Source organism: Microcaecilia unicolor, chromosome 5 (assembly GCF_901765095.1).
Source record: "Microcaecilia unicolor chromosome 5, aMicUni1.1, whole genome shotgun sequence".
Classification (NCBI taxonomy): Eukaryota; Metazoa; Chordata; class Amphibia; order Gymnophiona; family Siphonopidae; genus Microcaecilia; species Microcaecilia unicolor.
The window spans coordinates 363709280-363727606 of record NC_044035.1 but is presented as its reverse complement, the minus strand read 5'-3'; the positions used below and the strand labels follow the sequence as shown (position 1 = coordinate 363727606).

At 42.2% G+C, this 18327-nt stretch overlaps 1 protein-coding gene across 2 annotated transcripts in view; it reads right to left on the bottom strand.

Moving 5' to 3' along the window:
* Positions 1 to 18327, bottom strand: part of KARS1 (lysyl-tRNA synthetase 1) — a 110895-nt gene that overhangs the window by 50822 nt on the left and 41746 nt on the right. For both annotated transcript variants that reach the window (XM_030204684.1, XM_030204683.1), the window contains 4 exons: positions 16250 to 16415; positions 15986 to 16079; positions 11120 to 11306; positions 5714 to 5839 (listed from right to left, as the gene is read on the bottom strand). In XM_030204684.1, coding sequence (XP_030060544.1) covers positions 5714 to 5839; positions 11120 to 11306; positions 15986 to 16079; positions 16250 to 16415 — 573 coding nt within the window. The remainder of the gene's footprint in view (positions 1 to 5713; positions 5840 to 11119; positions 11307 to 15985; positions 16080 to 16249; positions 16416 to 18327) is intronic.

The following is an 18327-nucleotide window of genomic DNA, read 5'->3' as shown; positions in this document are numbered from 1 at the left end:
TATCAGAGGGGAGGGGACGTATTTCACATAGGAGACACACTCCTGTGCTATCAGTCGAGAGAGGACAGATTTCATATAGGAAACACGTGCCTATGCCATGAGAGGGGAGGTGACAGATTTCAGATAGGAGACAAGCGTCTGTGATATCAGAGGGGAGGGGACGTATTTCACATAGGAGACACACTCCTGTGCTATCAGTCGAGAGAGGACAGATTTCATATAGGAAACACGTGCCTATGCCATGAGAGGGGAGGTGACAGATTTCAGATAGGAGACAAGCGTCTGTGATATCAGAGGGGAGGGGACGTATTTCACATAGGAGACACACTCCTGTGCTATCAGTCGAGAGAGGACAGATTTCATATAGGAAACATGTGCCTGTGCCATGAGAGGGAAGGGGACAGATTTCAGATAGGAGACAAGCGTCTGTGTTATCAGAGGGGAGGGGACGTATTTCACATAGGAGACACACTCCTGTGCTATCAGTCGAGAGAGGACAGATTTCATATAGGAAACACGTGCCTATGCCATGAGAGGGGAGGTGACAGATTTCAGATAGGAGACAAGCGTCTGTGATATCAGAGGGGAGGGGACGTATTTCACATAGGAGACACACTCCTGTGCTATCAGTCGAGAGAGGACAGATTTCATATAGGAAACATGTGCCTGTGCCATGAGAGGGAAGGGGACAGATTTCAGATAGGAGACAAGCGTCTGTGTTATCAGAGGGGAGGGGACGTATTTCACATAGGAGACACACTCCTGTGCTATCAGTCGAGAGAGGACAGATTTCATATAGGAAACACGTGCCTATGCCATGAGAGGGGAGGTGACAGATTTCAGATAGGAGACAAGCGTCTGTGATATCAGAGGGGAGGGGACGTATTTCACATAGGAGACACACTCCTGTGCTATCAGTCGAGAGAGGACAGATTTCATATAGGAAACATGTGCCTGTGCCATGAGAGGGAAGGGGACAGATTTCAGATAGGAGACAAGCGTCTGTGTTATCAGAGGGGAGGGGACGTATTTCACATAGGAGACACACTCCTGTGCTATCAGTCGAGAGAGGACAGATTTCATATAGGAAACACGTGCCTATGCCATGAGAGGGGAGGTGACAGATTTCAGATAGGAGACAAGCGTCTGTGATATCAGAGGGGAGGGGACGTATTTCACATAGGAGACACACTCCTGTGCTATCAGTCGAGAGAGGACAGATTTCATATAGGAAACACGTGCCTATGCCATGAGAGGGGAGGTGACAGATTTCAGATAGGAGACAAGCGTCTGTGATATCAGAGGGGAGGGGACGTATTTCACATAGGAGACACACTCCTGTGCTATCAGTCGAGAGAGGACAGATTTCATATAGGAAACATGTGCCTGTGCCATGAGAGGGAAGGGGACAGATTTCAGATAGGAGACAAGCGTCTGTGTTATCAGAGGGGAGGGGACGTATTTCACATAGGAGACACACTCCTGTGCTATCAGTCGAGAGAGGACAGATTTCATATAGGAAACACGTGCCTATGCCATGAGAGGGGAGGTGACAGATTTCAGATAGGAGACAAGCGTCTGTGATATCAGAGGGGAGGGGACCGTATTTCACATAGGAGACACACTCCTGTGCTATCAGTCGAGAGAGGACAGATTTCATATAGGAAACACGTGCCTATGCCATGAGAGGGGAGGTGACAGATTTCAGATAGGAGACAAGCGTCTGTGATATCAGAGGGGAGGGGACGTATTTCACATAGGAGACACACTCCTGTGCTATCAGTCGAGAGAGGACAGATTTCATATAGGAAACATGTGCCTGTGCCATGAGAGGGAAGGGGACAGATTTCAGATAGGAGACAAGCGTCTGTGTTATCAGAGGGGAGGGGACGTATTTCACATAGGAGACACACTCCTGTGCTATCAGTCGAGAGAGGACAGATTTCATATAGGAAACACGTGCCTATGCCATGAGAGGGGAGGTGACAGATTTCAGATAGGAGACAAGCGTCTGTGATATCAGAGGGGAGGGGACGTATTTCACATAGGAGACACACTCCTGTGCTATCAGTCGAGAGAGGACAGATTTCATATAGGAAACACGTGCCTATGCCATGAGAGGGGAGGTGACAGATTTCAGATAGGAGACAAGCGTCTGTGATATCAGAGGGGAGGGGACGTATTTCACATAGGAGACACACTCCTGTGCTATCAGTCGAGAGAGGACAGATTTCATATAGGAAACATGTGCCTGTGCCATGAGAGGGAAGGGGACAGATTTCAGATAGGAGACAAGCGTCTGTGTTATCAGAGGGGAGGGGACGTATTTCACATAGGAGACACACTCCTGTGCTATCAGTCGAGAGAGGACAGATTTCATATAGGAAACACGTGCCTATGCCATGAGAGGGGAGGTGACAGATTTCAGATAGGAGACAAGCGTCTGTGATATCAGAGGGGAGGGGACGTATTTCACATAGGAGACACACTCCTGTGCTATCAGTCGAGAGAGGACAGATTTCATATAGGAAACATGTGCCTGTGCCATGAGAGGGAAGGGGACAGATTTCAGATAGGAGACAAGCGTCTGTGTTATCAGAGGGGAGGGGACGTATTTCACATAGGAGACACACTCCTGTGCTATCAGTCGAGAGAGGACAGATTTCATATAGGAAACACGTGCCTATGCCATGAGAGGGGAGGTGACAGATTTCAGATAGGAGACAAGCGTCTGTGATATCAGAGGGGAGGGGACGTATTTCACATAGGAGACACACTCCTGTGCTATCAGTCGAGAGAGGACAGATTTCATATAGGAAACATGTGCCTGTGCCATGAGAGGGAAGGGGACAGATTTCAGATAGGAGACAAGCGTCTGTGTTATCAGAGGGGAGGGGACGTATTTCACATAGGAGACACACTCCTGTGCTATCAGTCGAGAGAGGACAGATTTCATATAGGAAACACGTGCCTATGCCATGAGAGGGGAGGTGACAGATTTCAGATAGGAGACAAGCGTCTGTGATATCAGAGGGGAGGGGACGTATTTCACATAGGAGACACACTCCTGTGCTATCAGTCGAGAGAGGACAGATTTCATATAGGAAACACGTGCCTATGCCATGAGAGGGGAGGTGACAGATTTCAGATAGGAGACAAGCGTCTGTGATATCAGAGGGGAGGGGACGTATTTCACATAGGAGACACACTCCTGTGCTATCAGTCGAGAGAGGACAGATTTCATATAGGAAACATGTGCCTGTGCCATGAGAGGGAAGGGGACAGATTTCAGATAGGAGACAAGCGTCTGTGTTATCAGAGGGGAGGGGACGTATTTCACATAGGAGACACACTCCTGTGCTATCAGTCGAGAGAGGACAGATTTCATATAGGAAACACGTGCCTATGCCATGAGAGGGGAGGTGACAGATTTCAGATAGGAGACAAGCGTCTGTGATATCAGAGGGGAGGGGACGTATTTCACATAGGAGACACACTCCTGTGCTATCAGTCGAGAGAGGACAGATTTCATATAGGAAACACGTGCCTATGCCATGAGAGGGGAGGTGACAGATTTCAGATAGGAGACAAGCGTCTGTGATATCAGAGGGGAGGGGACGTATTTCACATAGGAGACACACTCCTGTGCTATCAGTCGAGAGAGGACAGATTTCATATAGGAAACACGTGCCTATGCCATGAGAGGGGAGGTGACAGATTTCAGATAGGAGACAAGCGTCTGTGATATCAGAGGGGAGGGGACGTATTTCACATAGGAGACACACTCCTGTGCTATCAGTCGAGAGAGGACAGATTTCATATAGGAAACACGTGCCTATGCCATGAGAGGGGAGGTGACAGATTTCAGATAGGAGACAAGCGTCTGTGATATCAGAGGGGAGGGGACGTATTTCACATAGGAGACACACTCCTGTGCTATCAGTCGAGAGAGGACAGATTTCATATAGGAAACACGTGCCTATGCCATGAGAGGGGAGGTGACAGATTTCAGATAGGAGACAAGCGTCTGTGATATCAGAGGGGAGGGGACGTATTTCACATAGGAGACACACTCCTGTGCTATCAGTCGAGAGAGGACAGATTTCATATAGGAAACATGTGCCTGTGCCATGAGAGGGAAGGGGACAGATTTCAGATAGGAGACAAGCGTCTGTGTTATCAGAGGGGAGGGGACGTATTTCACATAGGAGACACACTCCTGTGCTATCAGTCGAGAGAGGACAGATTTCATATAGGAAACACGTGCCTATGCCATGAGAGGGGAGGTGACAGATTTCAGATAGGAGACAAGCGTCTGTGATATCAGAGGGGAGGGGACGTATTTCACATAGGAGACACACTCCTGTGCTATCAGTCGAGAGAGGACAGATTTCATATAGGAAACACGTGCCTATGCCATGAGAGGGGAGGTGACAGATTTCAGATAGGAGACAAGCGTCTGTGATATCAGAGGGGAGGGGACGTATTTCACATAGGAGACACACTCCTGTGCTATCAGTCGAGAGAGGACAGATTTCATATAGGAAACATGTGCCTGTGCCATGAGAGGGAAGGGGACAGATTTCAGATAGGAGACAAGCGTCTGTGTTATCAGAGGGGAGGGGACGTATTTCACATAGGAGACACACTCCTGTGCTATCAGTCGAGAGAGGACAGATTTCATATAGGAAACACGTGCCTATGCCATGAGAGGGGAGGTGACAGATTTCAGATAGGAGACAAGCGTCTGTGATATCAGAGGGGAGGGGACGTATTTCACATAGGAGACACACTCCTGTGCTATCAGTCGAGAGAGGACAGATTTCATATAGGAAACACGTGCCTATGCCATGAGAGGGGAGGTGACAGATTTCAGATAGGAGACAAGCGTCTGTGATATCAGAGGGGAGGGGACGTATTTCACATAGGAGACACACTCCTGTGCTATCAGTCGAGAGAGGACAGATTTCATATAGGAAACATGTGCCTGTGCCATGAGAGGGAAGGGGACAGATTTCAGATAGGAGACAAGCGTCTGTGTTATCAGAGGGGAGGGGACGTATTTCACATAGGAGACACACTCCTGTGCTATCAGTCGAGAGAGGACAGATTTCATATAGGAAACACGTGCCTATGCCATGAGAGGGGAGGTGACAGATTTCAGATAGGAGACAAGCGTCTGTGATATCAGAGGGGAGGGGACGTATTTCACATAGGAGACACACTCCTGTGCTATCAGTCGAGAGAGGACAGATTTCATATAGGAAACACGTGCCTATGCCATGAGAGGGGAGGTGACAGATTTCAGATAGGAGACAAGCGTCTGTGATATCAGAGGGGAGGGGACGTATTTCACATAGGAGACACACTCCTGTGCTATCAGTCGAGAGAGGACAGATTTCATATAGGAAACACGTGCCTATGCCATGAGAGGGGAGGTGACAGATTTCAGATAGGAGACAAGCGTCTGTGATATCAGAGGGGACAGACAGCTGCAAACCTTCCTTGCCTGATGTACTCCAGACCACAGATCATCACAACTGACCACATGAAAGAAATGTTAAAAATATATAGAATGTGTTCTGAGAAAGAATATATAAATAATACTAGTAATAATCTATATTTACACAGTGCTCTTTACAGAAACCGTTATATAACGGGGAGTAAGGGCTTGTGAGAGAGAACAGTAGCAGGCCTGGCAAATTAGCTTCACCTCAAGAAATCCAAGCGCATCGAAGAACTGGCGCACGTAACTGATTACTTTGGAACGAATGATGAACTTCTGACGCACATTGTCATTCAAAATCAAATCCAGATACCTTTGACGAAATCGGGTTTCCTGAAAAATATAAAACATATTCAGACATTCCTGGACAAAAATAACAAATTACGTCTGGAAAGCTCCAACCTAATCCCCTCCTCCAGGAACGGTCAGGTATAGTAAAAGTTGCACTGTCTAAACCAGAACAGCAGCAATAGACAGAGATCACATTTGTGAACATAAGAAAAAGGAGATGAACTTGCAAATGTCTGACACAAATGTTTCAGGTCTCCACAGAAAAGATGATCAACCAGGCCAGAAAGACAAAAGGTGGCTGGGGAGGCTGGAGGTGGATGAGGGGGATATGACTGAGGTCTATAAAATCCTGAGAGGTGTAGAACGAGTAGAAGTGAATCGATTTTTTTACTCTTTCAAAAATTACAAAGACCAGGGGACATTCAAGGAAGTTACATGGAAAGACTTTTAAAACAAATAGAAGGAAATATTTTTTTCACTCAATGAATAAAGTTCTGGAACTCTTCGCCGGAGGATGTAGTAACAGCGGTTAGTGTATCTGGGTTTAACAATGGGTTAAGAACGTAAGAATAGCCATTCTGGGTCAGACCAATGGTTCATCCAGCCCAGTATCCTGCATCCCAAAGTGGCCAAACCAGGTCACAAGTACCTGGCAGAAAGCCAAATAGTAGCACCATTCCATGTTACCAATCCCAGAGCAAGCAGTGGCTTCCTGCATGTCCATCTCAATAGCAGACTATGGACTTTTCCTCCAGGAACTTGTACAAACATTTTTTAAACACTGAAGACAATGTTATGCATTCCAATGACGTCAGCACATTCCAACAACATAATGAATGCGTTCCAACCAAGGAAGGCACCTCAGACTGTAAAACATTAGAAATAGTACAAAAAACAGAAGAAACCAGTGTTCGCAAAAAACACCAAAAAAGCAAAACAGCGAAGATGACTAACAAAAACAAAAATAATCCAAAATTTAAAAAAAGATCAAATTTGTATTTAAAAATACAAATACATAAAAGAATTATAAAATGAAAAAGACGACACATTTATAAAAAAATTAAAACACTTTATTAATTGAAGGGTAGCAGGGAGAAAGGGACTCGACACAGCTGTGTTTCGGCCGTGCAGGCCTGTGTCAGGAGTCTTCTCACCGTGTGTTGATTTTTAATTCTATCCAATTATAAAGAAAATATGTGTGTCTCTTTTTAAAGCTGTAGCGTTAAATGATCCTTGTAACAAAGTGAGGCAAAAAGCATCAGAGCAGCTGTGTCGAGTCCATTTCTCCCTGCTATCCTTCAATTAATAAAGTGTTTTAATTTTTTTATAAACAAGTGTCGTCTTTTTCATTTTTTAATTCTTTTATGTATTTGTATTTTTAAATACAAATTTGATCTTTTTTAAAAATTTGGATTATTTTTGTTAAACATTAGAAATAAACTTTAAAACAGCTAAAAGTGAGAGTAAAATAGTAGCTGTGGATTCTCTAAGCCCATAGGAGTAAAAAAATAATTATATAAAAAAAATAAAATAAATAAAAAAACAGATAAGCCATCTCATCAATACGCATAAATTCCTTTAAATTGTAAAATACACAGAAAGAAGCTGTCATAAGAAGTGCTGCAGGTAAGGAAACGAGAACATTTAAAACTAGTTCATCATAGGAACACAGATTAAAAACTGGTTAAAAGAAAGAAAACAGAGTAGGGTTAGTTTAAATCATGTTTATTGATGATCCATATGGAAAAAAAACATTACAACTTGAGCAACATAGCAATACTGATCATCAAATAAAGTTTTCAGTTACAAAAAGAACCCCCCCCCCCAAAAAAAAAATAGCAGGAAGAAAAGCACTGATCCTAAAAGGAATTTACAACAAAGCTACGAGCCCTTGGGGATAAGTGTTGTATGTATGGTTCCCAGATGGCCAGAAAAAGCCGTCTCCTTCGGGGAGAGGACCCAATCATTCTACATTCCATCAGCGAAAGTGAAAAAAGGTGCCCACTTGTCTTCCACATTTTGAACATAAAGGCTCAGCTACACCTCCCATCTTAAAAATTTGGGTTTTCATAATATATGCTCTATGCAGAATATGATATTGACATTCACGAAGGCCTGAATTGACAGATAACACAGGTCAACTGATCAAAATCATAAGTGCAGTGTGTCTGATTTGCATTGCTATTATTGTTGCAAATATATCTATTTTTCTTACAATATCTGAGCCTTGTGTTCTTTCCTTTCAGTGTTTATTTTGGATTGTAATGAGTCTTGGATCTTTGTAGGAAGGAAGTTTAGAATCTAATCCCAGAGTGGTAAATTCCCATTACTTGTCATTTTTGATCTTCCCTTCTTTGTCTGCTGTCTACCTGAGGCACGGCAATTATGTCTGGTCCCCATATGTAGGTAAAAGTAAATGTTGGGAATTATCTGCCCACTTTACTTTGGGTTTTCAGCCTAAACAGTATGTGATTTGTACAGCATCATTGTGTATTGACATACATCTGCTGTTAAGTTGCTCTCCTAGGGTCCACATTACTCCTATTCTTGAGGCAACTATATTAGTAGTTACAGCCCAAGAATTGATGTAAGTTACGGGTTTCTCTTTTATCTTTAAGGCCTTAAAAATGAAATTCCTAGTGAGATACTTGTATTATGTCAGTTCCTTTGATCTTCAGATCCCAGTTTTCTTCTGCTTGTTCCTTTGCTGACTTTTGGAAAGCAGACATATACCTATGACACAACGTATTTCATGGCTGGGCCTCCCACTGATTAAGATCTGCATCCAATTATCTCACATTAAACAAAATGCAATACAGTCCTGTTCTAATACTTATGTTAACTAATGAAAACTTCACAGAACAGTTGCTAGGCCTGTTGTTTTTTGTGGATTAACTGTATTCTTTCTTTTTATCTTTTTTATTTTTGTTACATTTGTACCCTGCGCTTTCCCACTCATGCCAGGCTCAATGCGGCTTACATGGGGCAATGGAGGGTTAAGTGACTTGCCCAGAGTCACAAGGAGCTGCCTGTGCCTGAAGTGGGAATCGAACTCAGTTCCTCAGTTTCCCAGGACCAAAGTCCACCACCCTAACCACTAGGCCACTCCTCCGCCCCCAGTTATAGTATATTATTTTTATATTTAGGTTCAGATGTATTTATGATGTTGTGGATGTTTACACGTTTGCCGCATTGAATGGTCTGTGACTAGATTTAAAGGGCTGTGGAGTCTGTATACAAAACCTTTGACTCCATCTCCTACTGACAGTACGCTTTACATTTTTTGTTCTCGATCTAAAGTACTGGTACGTTTATATTTCAAGTACTTCAGATCCAGGACAAATTATATTTATATAGATACATTTACCATATATTATAATGTTCTAAGATTTATTTTGAAGCTAGAATTGGAGTCACTACATTTCTACCAATTCCAACTCCACCTACAATTGCTTCTGACTCCGACCACAGCCCTGAGACTTACAGCCTATAAATATTACTCCTGAAATGATTTAATATTGATCCCACTACAGAGCTGATCCAAGATCTAATCCCAGTATTGAGCCAGAGTGTGGTATCTGAAGGGGAAGAGGGTGATGGATTGGTAATTTATTTAAAATATAGAGTGTTTTCACCTTTTGAAAAAGGATAACATTCATGCATATCTTTCTGTACTATAAAAATTCTCTTTTCTTTTTCAAATTAAATGAAATTCTATTCTTTGTTGAGACATTCTCCTGCCATGTCATCATCTTTTTTTTTGTTTTCCAAAGTCAAGGATCCTCTGCGTCTCCCCCATATCACCTTGAGTCAGTTAACATTTTAGCTTCCACAACTTGCTCCAGGAGGATATTCTATGCATTACAGGAAACTCAGGTGGGAAGCTATCAATGTGGACAGGTTAATTTAGCACAGGGACCCACTGCCTAAAATGGGACCTGTGCTAAAATAGAACGCACTGTGGTAAAACAATCCATCTCAACAATACCCCTGTTGATAATTATGTCCCTCGGTCCTTCTCTTGCAGCTTCATCCTTTCCATTGAAAAGATTTGTGTCTTGTGAATTAATAGCTTTCAGGTCTCTGAACGTCTCTAGCATGTCTCCCTGCCTCAACTCTCATCTCACTTTTACAGCAGAACATTTTGGTTGATTTTCTTTGGATTTATTTCAATTCTATAGCCTTTCATAGGTATTTCTTGCCAAACTGGACATCTGCAGACATGGATAAATAATATGTGCATACACTTTTCCTTCTACAAGCTTCTGAAAAAAATTTTCAGAGGCAAAAGTATCCCTATATTTTCACTTCAACACACAACCCCAAGAAATCTGTGTGCATATTATTTACAAATAAACAAAAGGAAAGTCCAAATCTCCCGTAAAATCAAACACAAACCACAAAAAATGGCGGAAGATGAACCAAAACAGACCAGAAAAACCATAAGGAGTAAGAGCACCAGAAAAGTTTAATAGGACCCTACACGGTCCGTGTTTCGGCCAACAGGCCTTCCTCAGGGGTCTAAAATGAAACAAAACAAATTAATATGTGTACAACTTGTTTTGTTTTGTTTCATTTTAGACCCCTGAGGAAGGCCTGTTGGCCGAAACACGGACCGTGTAGGGTCCTATTAAACTTTTCTGGTGCTCTTACTCCTTATGGTTTTTCTGGTCTGTTTTGGTTCATCTTCCGCCATTTTTTGTGGTTTGTGCATATTATTTACAGCTGCTCTTTCAAATGTATAAAATTCTAGATTACTTTCCACACAATCATATTTTCACAATTCTGCATGTAAATACAAACCCTTCCCCAAGGAATCTGGATAATTAACAGGTCCATCATTTTATAAAAGATTACTTATCCACAGAAATGCTTTTGAGAAGTCCTCGCCACATTCTTACCAACAGCCTTGTCCAGATGTATTAATCACCTCCTTTGCGTCTGCTGGTTATGACTAAGTCCCCAGTGTTAACCTGGCTCTGTATCATTACCTCAAACACCCCAATGTCTTGCTCTTGGTCAGAGAATACCAGCTTCTCACCTCCTTCCTCAGATTTCTGCACCCATATACACTGTTCTGAACCTTTCTTGCACTGAATCTTTTAAAAAGGTGCAATCATGCACTCAGGTACAGAAATCTGAGGAACAGGACATGATGGTGGGAAAGAGGTGATGAGAAGCCACTGTGGATCAGTGAAGAGACGGACCTTGTAATAATGTCTATATTTCACTGATAGGGAAATATGGCCTGGGGGGGTGGGGGGAACAGGTAACGAATGCAGTCTTTAGTTCAGATGTGTTGAGGGGTCAGGAAGAAATTACCTTGTCCTTAAGCCCATAGTGAAGATGAGGCAGCATATGAAGGCATGGAGAGAGTAGCGTCATCTCATGAGGAATTATACTCAGTTCCCCTTTCTTTGTCTTTCCAGGATTCCCTTGAACACCAATGATATCACCACGACGTAGTCTATTATTAATTACTGCAAATTCTTCTTCAGATATATAATGCCTATGTTGAAAGGGGAGACAAATTTAAACTTGCAGAACATATTAATAGATCAATCACTGAGGAAACGTCAACTAAATTATAGGAAATCTTCATACCCAATTTGTAGAGATACTGTAACTACAGGAAACCCCCATCGCCAGTAATACAAAGGAAGCCCCCTTTAATATAGAGGATCAGATTAAGTGGTTAATACAGGGAAACCACAGAACTCTAGTAAGTGTATCTTCATACTATGCAGGGGGAACAAGTTAGGTAACCGAACAGTGTGCTGTGAACACGAGGAATGATAGAACATTTACAAAAGGTTCTCATTGACAAAGAAGCGGGTCTGGAGACTCAGAGAATGGACACTCATTTGGAAAGGCACTCAGGCAAAAATATGTTGCTGAGCTGTGGTCTACAGCTTTGCAGCAGAAGAGGAGTGTGGTAGCCGTGTTAGTCCACGCTTAAGGTTATCAATATACACTGTCAGCTAGCACATTTGCTTATTTCCGATCTGAGGAAGAAGGGCGACCTTCGAAAGCTAATCAAGAAATGTATTAAGTTATGTCCAATAAAAAAGGTATCATCTTATTTTCTTTTCCATGTTTTATTTTGTTTGATTTCTATTGATAACCAGCAGAAGAGAGAAATGGGTGGTCTAGATAGATTTTGTAATATTTATCTGCCATAGGTTATACTTCTATGAAACCCAATAAGCAACTACTATGAGTTACATGCAGAAAACTCAAACAGTTACATGAACACAGAAGCAGTGGTACGAATGGAGTAAATATTTCTCTTGTAGCTCACTCTGTGGAAATGACGAATTACATGTTTTGTACCTGATCTTTCTAGACTGAATAGTGGATGAGTCATGGACCTGAAAAGCCTAATGGCGAAAACTAGGGAAGCCAGAGTCCAAATCCTACAGCTACTCCTTGGGCAAGTCACTTAACCTTCAGTTTCCTCAGGATAGGAAAATACCTGAATATAACTTGCCTTTACTTAGACTAAATCTAAATCCTTCTGCATTACAATCTGTGGGACCTCATTGCTCTCATAAGAAAAACAGATATTTGAAGAGGGAACAGGGTGAGAAGAAGCTAGCAAAGATATAGGATGGAAGTTTTAAATAAGCCTTGCAGCTGCAAAGTATGTGGATGCTTTTAGTACAAACGTATTCTATAATAATCTTCTGAGGAAATCTACCCAGGTAGTTTGAACCTGCTATTCTGTGCAGGCAGCTAAGGAGGGTAAAGGTACAAACCTACTTTTTCAAAAGGTCTTACACCCACGTCTGAGAACACTTCCTCATAGGCCAGATAAAAGTTTGTGATATGCTATCCTGAGCACAATTCCAGCCAGGCTGAAGGGGCTACAGAGCTTCGATGGACATGTGCTTGGTAAGTAATAAAAGAGAAAGGTCGAAAGACTCTGAAGTTGAAGCCTCTGACTAGGCCTCAAAAGAAATAGAAAGTGATCCTTTTTCTAAGGAAAGTAAATAAAAGTAAGAGGAAAAGGAAGCTGTTTTGGTTCTCAAAAGGTAAGGAAAAGAGGTTATTTATTTATTTATTTGTAGCATTTGTATCCCACATTTTCCCACCAATTTGCAGGTTCAATGTGGCTTACATTTGCCGTAGTGGCAGATGCCATTTCCAAGTAACAGAATTACAAATGGTAAAGCGTTAATGTGCATACATACATGGTAACATACATGGATCATAGCATATGTGGTACAGATCATGGTATATATATATATATACCATGTGCATACATATATGGTAGAGAAGAATGCATTATGATATAGCATGAAAGTTCCTGATTTATACATTGGATTGTAACGTACTTTAGGTCATCGACTAAGGAGAGACCATGTTCGACATAAGGATAGAAGTGATGCTATTTGTTCATAAGTATCAAAGAGGTTGATCAGTCAAGTGATAAGATTTCGAATTTGTCTAGTTCGTGTGTGGTCTTATTATTTAATGTTTAAGATGGATGTTTGTGATATGCCTTCTTGAACAGATCTGTTTTCAGTAGTTTTCAGAAGATGGTTAGGTCTTGCGTTGTTTTTATGGTCTTCGGTAGTACATTCCATAATTGCGTGCAAATGTATGAGAAACTGGTCGCATATGTGGATTTATATTTTAGTCCTTTACAAGTAGGGTAATGGAGATTGAGGAATGTGCGTGCTGATCTTTTTGCGTTCCTAGTAGGCAAGTCTATAAGGTCTGACATATAGATCGGGTCTTCTCCGTGAATAATTTTGTGGACCAAGATGCAGACTTTGAACGCAATTCGTTCTTTTAGTGGGAGCCAGTGTAGTTTTTCTCTTAGGGGTTTGGCGCTTTCGTATTTCGCTTTCCTAAATATGAGTCTGGCTGCTATGTTTTGAGCGGTTTGAAGCTTTTTAATGATTTGTTCTTTGCATCCAGCATAGATGGCATTGCAGTAATCTAGATGGCTTAGTACCATTGATTGTACTAGGCTACGGAATACTTCCCTTGGGAAGAAAGGTTTGATCCTTTTAAGTTTCCACATTGAGTAGAACATTTTCTTTGCTGTATTTTCGCATGATCTTCGAGTGTGAGATTTCGGTCAATTGTTACTCCCAGAATTTTCAGGGTGTCTGAGACCGGAAGGGTGTAATCTGGGGTGTTTATGGTGTTGGGTTTATTTGTGTTGTATTGTCAGGACAGAATGAGACATTGTGTTTTTTCTGCATTTAGCTTTAGCTGGAATGCGTCCGCCCATGAGTTCATTATTTGAAGGCTGTGTATGATTTCATTTGTGATTTCGGTTACATCTTGTTTGAACCGGATGTATATCATGACATCGTCTGCACAGATGTACGGGTTAAGTCCTTGGTTGGATAGCAATTTGGCTAAAGGTGTCATCATTAGGTTAAAGAGGGTTGGTGAGAGCGGTGATCCTTGTGGTACTCCGCATACAGGTTTCCAAGGTGTTGATGTTTTTGAGTTTGAAGTTACTTGATAAGTTCTTGCTGTTAAGAAGCCTTTAAACCATCTTAATACGTTTCCTCCAATCCCGAAGTAGTCTAGGATGTTTGAGAGTATTTGGTGGCTAACCATGTTAAATGCGCTGGACATATCAAACTGTAGGAGCAGCACATTGTTTCCAGTTGCAATTAATTGTTTAAATTTGGTTAGAAGGGTGGTTAGCCTTTATAACTACAACAGATCGCAAAAAGAGGAAGACAAGTGACAATATTTGGAAAAGCTAAGAGAAGCTGGTAGTCAGGAAAGCGAAGGTGCAAATGAAAGAAAAAACAGGCAATACGGTAAAATGGAGGAGACAAGACTTTTTTTTTAATGTTAGTGATAGGAGAAAGTACAAAGTGGCATTGTGAGACTCAAAGGTGAAGGGGAGGAATATGTAGAAGCTGATAAACATAAGTTGAAATGGCTTAACAAATGTTTCAAATCTGTGTTTACAGCTAAAGGGCCAGAAGCAGGATTGCAAAAGACCAACACAAATAGGAACGGATCGTTGGTAGTCCACAAACAATTTTCAGAGAACTGTGTTCGTGACGAGCTGGCTAAACTAAAGGTGGACAAAGCGATGGTGCAGATGGCATACATCTGAGGGTACTAAAGGAACTTAGGGAAGTTCTAGTGGCTCCGTTGGTTGACCCTTTCAATTGTTCTCTAGAGTCGAGAGTGGACTCAAAGGACTGGAGAAGAACAGATGTGATCTCTTTCCATAAAAGCGGAAGTAAGAAAGAAGTTGGGAACTACAGGCTGGTAAGTAAATTAATGGCAATAGTAAAGTTTTTGGAATCCAATGGTTTCTCTACAGGCAGGTCTTGTCAGACAAATCTGATTAATTTCTTTGACTGGGTGACTAGAGAGTTGGATTGAGGGAGAGTGCTAGATGTGTTGCATTTAAATTTTAGCAAAGCCTTTAACATAGCTCCACATTGGTATGGGCCCTCAAGTGACTGAGTTAGAACTGGTTGAGTGGAAGGTGACAGAGGTTAGTGGTAAATGGAGCTTATACTGAGGAAAAGGATGTTACCAGTGGTGTGTCACAAGGTTCGGTTCTTAGGCTGTTTTTTTAAAACATTTTTGTAAGCAATATTGCTGAAAGGCTTGTCTGCTAAGGTTGACTCTTTGCAGATACCACCAAAATTTGCAATACGGTAGACAACCTTGATGGTATAGATAACATGAGGAAGAACTTAGTGAAGATAGAGAAATGGTCTGGAATTTGGCAGCTTAGATTTAATTAAAAACTGCATGGTCATAAATTTGGGCTTGCCCAGATTTGCAAGTTACGTTGGGCAGTATATTAAGTTTTAATAAGCTAAAACTAAGTAGAAAATTTAAAACAAACAGCAGAAAATATTTCTTCACTTAACATGTAATTAAACTCTGGAATTCGTTGCCATGGAATGTGGTAAAAGCAGTTAGCTTACCAGGGTTTAAAAAAAGGTTTGGATAATTTCCTAAAAGAAAAGTCTATAAGCCATTATTAAGACGTACTTGGGAAAATCCACTGCTTATTTCTAGGATAAGCAGCATAAAATCTGTTTTACTCTTTTGGGATCTTGCCAGGTACTTGTGACCTGGATTGACCACTGCTGGAAACAGGATACCGAACTTGATGGACCTTCGGTCTGTCCCAGTATGGCAACGCTTAAGTTCTTATGTACTGTAGCACAAAGACTGACTTGCCTAGAGTTGGCCATTACTTGCAACTTCACTCCTTCTCCTCGGAGGTCATAGAAGATCAGTTTAACACCAGAAATCCTCTTAGCATGGATTCGACCTAAAGACAGAAGAAAACAATTCACATTAATGTTTTGTAATCCACATTAGTTTCATTTCCATCCTTGACCTACTCATAAAGGTAAGCATCAGTTCACCTAAATCTGCACTTTCTTCTCTTGGCAAACTCATTTTTAACAGTTTTAAAGCAGACTGACGTGGCAGTCTTACCTGCTACAGTGACAGTAACATCTGTTAAGTGCTGTCCGGTCTGCAGGTGGCTGTATTTCTCAATAAACTCAGTGAGTGACATATCCACATGGAATTTGTGAGGGTAAGGATCCTCACTGGTGCCTTTCAGCCGCTGGATTGCTTGCTTTCGTATCTCATAGTATTGCTGTTGAAAACAAAAAGTTATCTTATTTTCAGAGCATGGAAAGATTCAAAGACACTCTAAAAGGCTGTTTCTCATCAGTTCAACTGACCTTTAGAAATGAAGCATTATGAGAATACATACCCATCTAATATTTCAGTCATTCTATATAATAATTCTCACCACCAACGTTCTAATGTGGGACTGCCTGTGTCCGTGGCTCCTGGAGTTGCTGAGCTAGGCTCCGTAGCCAGGATGACGTCACTCACAGCTGATTCCCAGGCAGGGGGAGGAGTAGGGAAACACACTCCACGTGTTTCCCTACTCCTCCCCCTGCCTGGGAATCTGCTGTCAGTGCGCCGCTCCCTGCCACTTCGGAGCAAGTGGCAGAGATCGGTGCATCAAAAAACTACAAGCGCGGCACCACAGAACCCCCCCCCCTCGACACATCACCCAAGCCCCCCCACCCAAGAAGCACATCAAACACCCCCCTCCCCCCACCCGGGCACATCAACCCCCTCGCCACCCACAGCTGCCACTGGTAACGCTGTCTGGCCGCTGCTGCTTCTCCTGTTGAGAAGCAGCAGACGCTACAAAAATAACAAAACATAAATGTTTTTAAACCCAGCCCAAATCATTCGCAAACTCTCTCTCTGACACACTCCCTGTCTATCACACTCTATCTCTCTGTCACACACACACAGTCTCATACACACAGACACTCTGTCTCTCATATAAACACACACACACTGTCTCTGTCTCATTCTCTCTCTGACACACACACTCCATCTCTCACACACACACTCTCTCTCTCTCTCTCTCTCTCTCTCTCTCAAACATACACACTCCGAGGAAAATCTTGCTAGCGCCCGTTTCATTTGTGTCAGAAACGGGCCTTTTTTACTAGTTAGTTATAAAACGCCCCTACAATGATTTTTAAAATTCATGCTCTGTGAATGATGATAAGCACTAATTGCACTAAGGTGAACCCTTAAGGAGCTGGTCTTGAGACCAGACTCCAATATGTGTAGAAGATATTCAAGCAGGGTCTGTGTAGGGCAAGCAAGGGGATCTAGGGCCTTGCTCTCACACCAGATGGCAAACCTCCTCCATTTTAAAGAATAGCACCTCTTAGTGGAGTCTTTCCTGGAAGAAAGCAAGACCTGGGAGACACCCTCCGAAAGACCCAAGAAGCGAATTCTAGGCTCTCAACATCCAAGCTGTGAGAGCCAGAGACTGAAGGTTGGGATGTAGAACAGAACCCTCATTCTGCGTGATGAGTATCGGAAAACACTCAAATCTCCACGGTTCTTTGGAGGATAACTCCAGAAGTAGAGGGAACCATATCTGATGTGGCCAGTATGGCACGATCAGTATCATAGTTTTGCGGTCTTGCTTGAGTTTCAACAAAGTTTTTCCCACTAGAGGTATGGGAAGATACGCATACAGAAGACCTGTCCCCCAACTGAGAAGGAAGGAATCTGACTCTAGTCTGTCATAGGCCTGAAGCCTAGAACAAAACTGAGGGACATTGTGGTTGATCTGAGTGGCAAAAAGATCCACCAAGGGGATACTCCTCGCTCAGAAGATCTTTAACTACACACATTTCAAAACAAAGACATAAAATAGCTCAAGAAAATATTTTACTAATGGTGCTTTAATTTATTTTGGACTATACAACTCTTGCGTATTGTATAGAGCTGTCTATTACTATTTAGCATTTCTATAGCGCTACAAGACGTACGCAGCGCTGCACAAACATAGAAGAAAGACAGTCCCTGCTCAAAGAGCTTACAATCTAATAGACAAAAAATAAAGTAAGCAAATCCAATTAATGTGTACAGGAAGGAGGAAAGGAGGGTAGGTGGAGGCGAGTGGTTACAAGTGGTTACGAGTCAAAAGCAATGTTAAAGAGGTGGGCTTTCAGTCTAGATTT